Source organism: Echinops telfairi, unplaced genomic scaffold (genome assembly GCF_000313985.2).
Source record: "Echinops telfairi isolate 266 unplaced genomic scaffold, ASM31398v2 ScPeMD7_7459;HRSCAF=8497, whole genome shotgun sequence".
Lineage (NCBI taxonomy): Eukaryota > Metazoa > Chordata > Mammalia > Afrosoricida > Tenrecidae > Echinops > Echinops telfairi.
Genome location: NW_022111359.1, coordinates 7,660,586 through 7,663,077, shown reverse-complemented (window position 1 = coordinate 7,663,077; position 2,492 = coordinate 7,660,586). Strand labels below are relative to the sequence as shown.

General features: G+C 40.3%; 1 protein-coding gene across 1 annotated transcript in view; it reads right to left on the bottom strand.

Moving 5' to 3' along the window:
* LOC101664183 (vomeronasal type-2 receptor 116-like) overlaps positions 1–2,492 on the bottom strand; it is a 14,335-nt gene that overhangs the window by 6,306 nt on the left and 5,537 nt on the right. Inside the window, exon 3 of the mRNA XM_045300068.1 lies at positions 1,248–2,054. Coding sequence (XP_045156003.1) covers positions 1,248–2,054 — 807 coding nt within the window. The remainder of the gene's footprint in view (positions 1–1,247; positions 2,055–2,492) is intronic.

The window sequence follows — 2,492 nt, the reverse complement described above, 5'->3', positions numbered from 1 at the left end:
GGGAGGGAGGGGAAAATGAGCTGACACCAGGGGCTCAAGTGGAAAGTGGGTGTCATAAGAACGATGAAGTCAACAGATGTACTAAAGTGCTGGACACAGATGATGTATGTACAGATTGTGATGAGTTGTATGAGCCCCTAAAAAATGAATATTAAAAAAAAAATTTAGTTGCCAAGCAGTTACACAGATTTTCCTCAGATGTGTGTCTATGTCCCTTTCTGAACAGGTATCATTTCAGGATGTTCACTGATTATACTGCTTTTTCCAGGAAGAGCACTCTACCCTACCCCAGGTAAATAAAAACTTCTACCCGTAACAATCAGACAATTGTGACTCACAGCAACAATGTGTGTCAAGTGAATGGAACTGCTACATCTGGTTTTCTTCTTCATACTTGCTAGACTATTTGGGTTTTTTTTGTTTTTGTTTTTGTTGTTGTTGTTTTCCAAAGTGAGACTGAGTAAATTGGAATCACTAACATTAAGGCTAGTAGACAAGAGCAAATAAAATAATTTGTTCTACCTGTGCCTCACAAGTAGTTTCTATAATTTCAAGAAAATTTCACTCCTGGTGACACTATTGAGAATCAAGAACATCAACCCCAATCATTGGTTTTCTGAGGGTTCCTGGAGATATTCATCAAATGCAGAAGAGACAGAGATTCCTTGTCAATAAACAGTTGACTGCATGGATTTCTTTCTGGAGTTTGAATTTCATCGTTTCTCTGTCTCTTATGGTCCCCGGGTGCTGTGATGCTTAAGTCTCAGGCTGCTATCCACATGGTCAGCAATTCAAACCAACAGCAGCTCTGAGGGAGAAAGACTGGGCATCTAAATCTGAAAACAATTACAGTTCATGAACCCACAGAGAGTCACTTGAGTCAGCAAAAACTTGATGGTAGTGAGTTTGAAATATATCTATGAAAGGTATGCTTTCATTTCTATACCTCTTTAGCATGATTTGAAATTAGGGAATATTAAGCATCCCTAATCTTGAAGATTACATTAGATTACCAAAACTGAACTCACTGCCATTGTGTCAATGCTAAATCATAATGAATGTACTGTTTACTGGGGAGAAAGTTCAGTCTTTATCCTGCTGGTGGTTTCAAACTGCTGACCATGTGATTCCCAGCCTAACGGTACCAATTATGCCACCAAGGTGGAATCATAAAATTTTAACACAATAAATTAGCTCTCAGATGCTAATAAGCCCTTATGATGAATCACTTGCAAAGTATGTTTTACCTGCCAAGGGAGAAGCCCAGGGTCTTCTGTTACCATCTGGTATCTAGTTTCCTCGCCCATTAAAATCATGTTATGGAGGGCATGGGCCACCAGGTGGACAGCATTATAGAGATCATTGATGGATTTCATTATGGTCACATCTCTTCTGTCCACAGTCACTGACTTCAAGGAGGCATTGGGTGGGCATTCATGTATTTCCCCACATATAGTTCCTGCAAGTGAGCAATTAAAAGCGGAAAACCAGACTTTGGTAAGGTAAAGGTCTTCTGGGTACTTGGAAGGATTCACTGTCCTGAGAAAGTGTTTGAAACCAGGTATCTCAGCGTTCTGGTGTGAAAAGAAAAGAATCCCGTGGAAAATGTCTAATAAATCTGAAACTAATATCAAAGAAAAATCCCACCGGTTTGTAATGATCCATATCTTGTGGGTTATACAATTATAGTCATGAATAGCAGCCATAGTTAGTAATATATTGATTTCGCCATAAACGATGAATGCATTTGCAGATGAGTCCAGGACTCTGGGGAGGTAGGGTGCATCTTTTAGGGCATATATTTTCTTGGTCACAGGAATTTTTTGTATGAGTGCCACACAGACACCTTTGAGGGCCATCTCTTTTAGAAGAAACCAAGTGAACTGTTCACCTTTTCGGTCATCTGACACTAAGATACCAACCCATGTCCATCCAAAATGGATCAATAAGGAGACCAGGCCCGAGGGCAGACAACTGTCATTGAGGGAAATTTGATGGAGAGAGGAAAAGTGGTCCTTAGTTTTCAACAAAGGATCAAAAGTGCTATAGGAGATCTGAATCAAAAGAGAGAAATATTCCATGTGAGTCCTCAGAAGCAAAACTATAAACAAAACTGTAGCTAAACATGATGTTGACCCATAGTGATTCCATGTATGCAAAGCAGAGCTGTGTACCACTGACTTTTCAAGCAGATTGTCGGGGACTCCACAGATGGTGTGTGAATGGGGGGAGTGAATTTAGACTCAGAGTAACCTAGAGTAGGACTGACCAAAGAGATTTCTAGGCGGGATCTTTATGGGAACAGATAACAACGTCTTTCTCCTATGGAGAAGTTAGTGAGTTGAAACTGTTGACATCTCAACAGCTTGGCCCTGGAGGTAGTTAGTTTATTGTCCCAACCTGGCTGATAAACACATGTGAGGTTAATTAAAGTGCAGAGGGATAGATGACTCGGTTAGCATCGCCTTTCGATTTCTTGGGTCTCTTGCTTT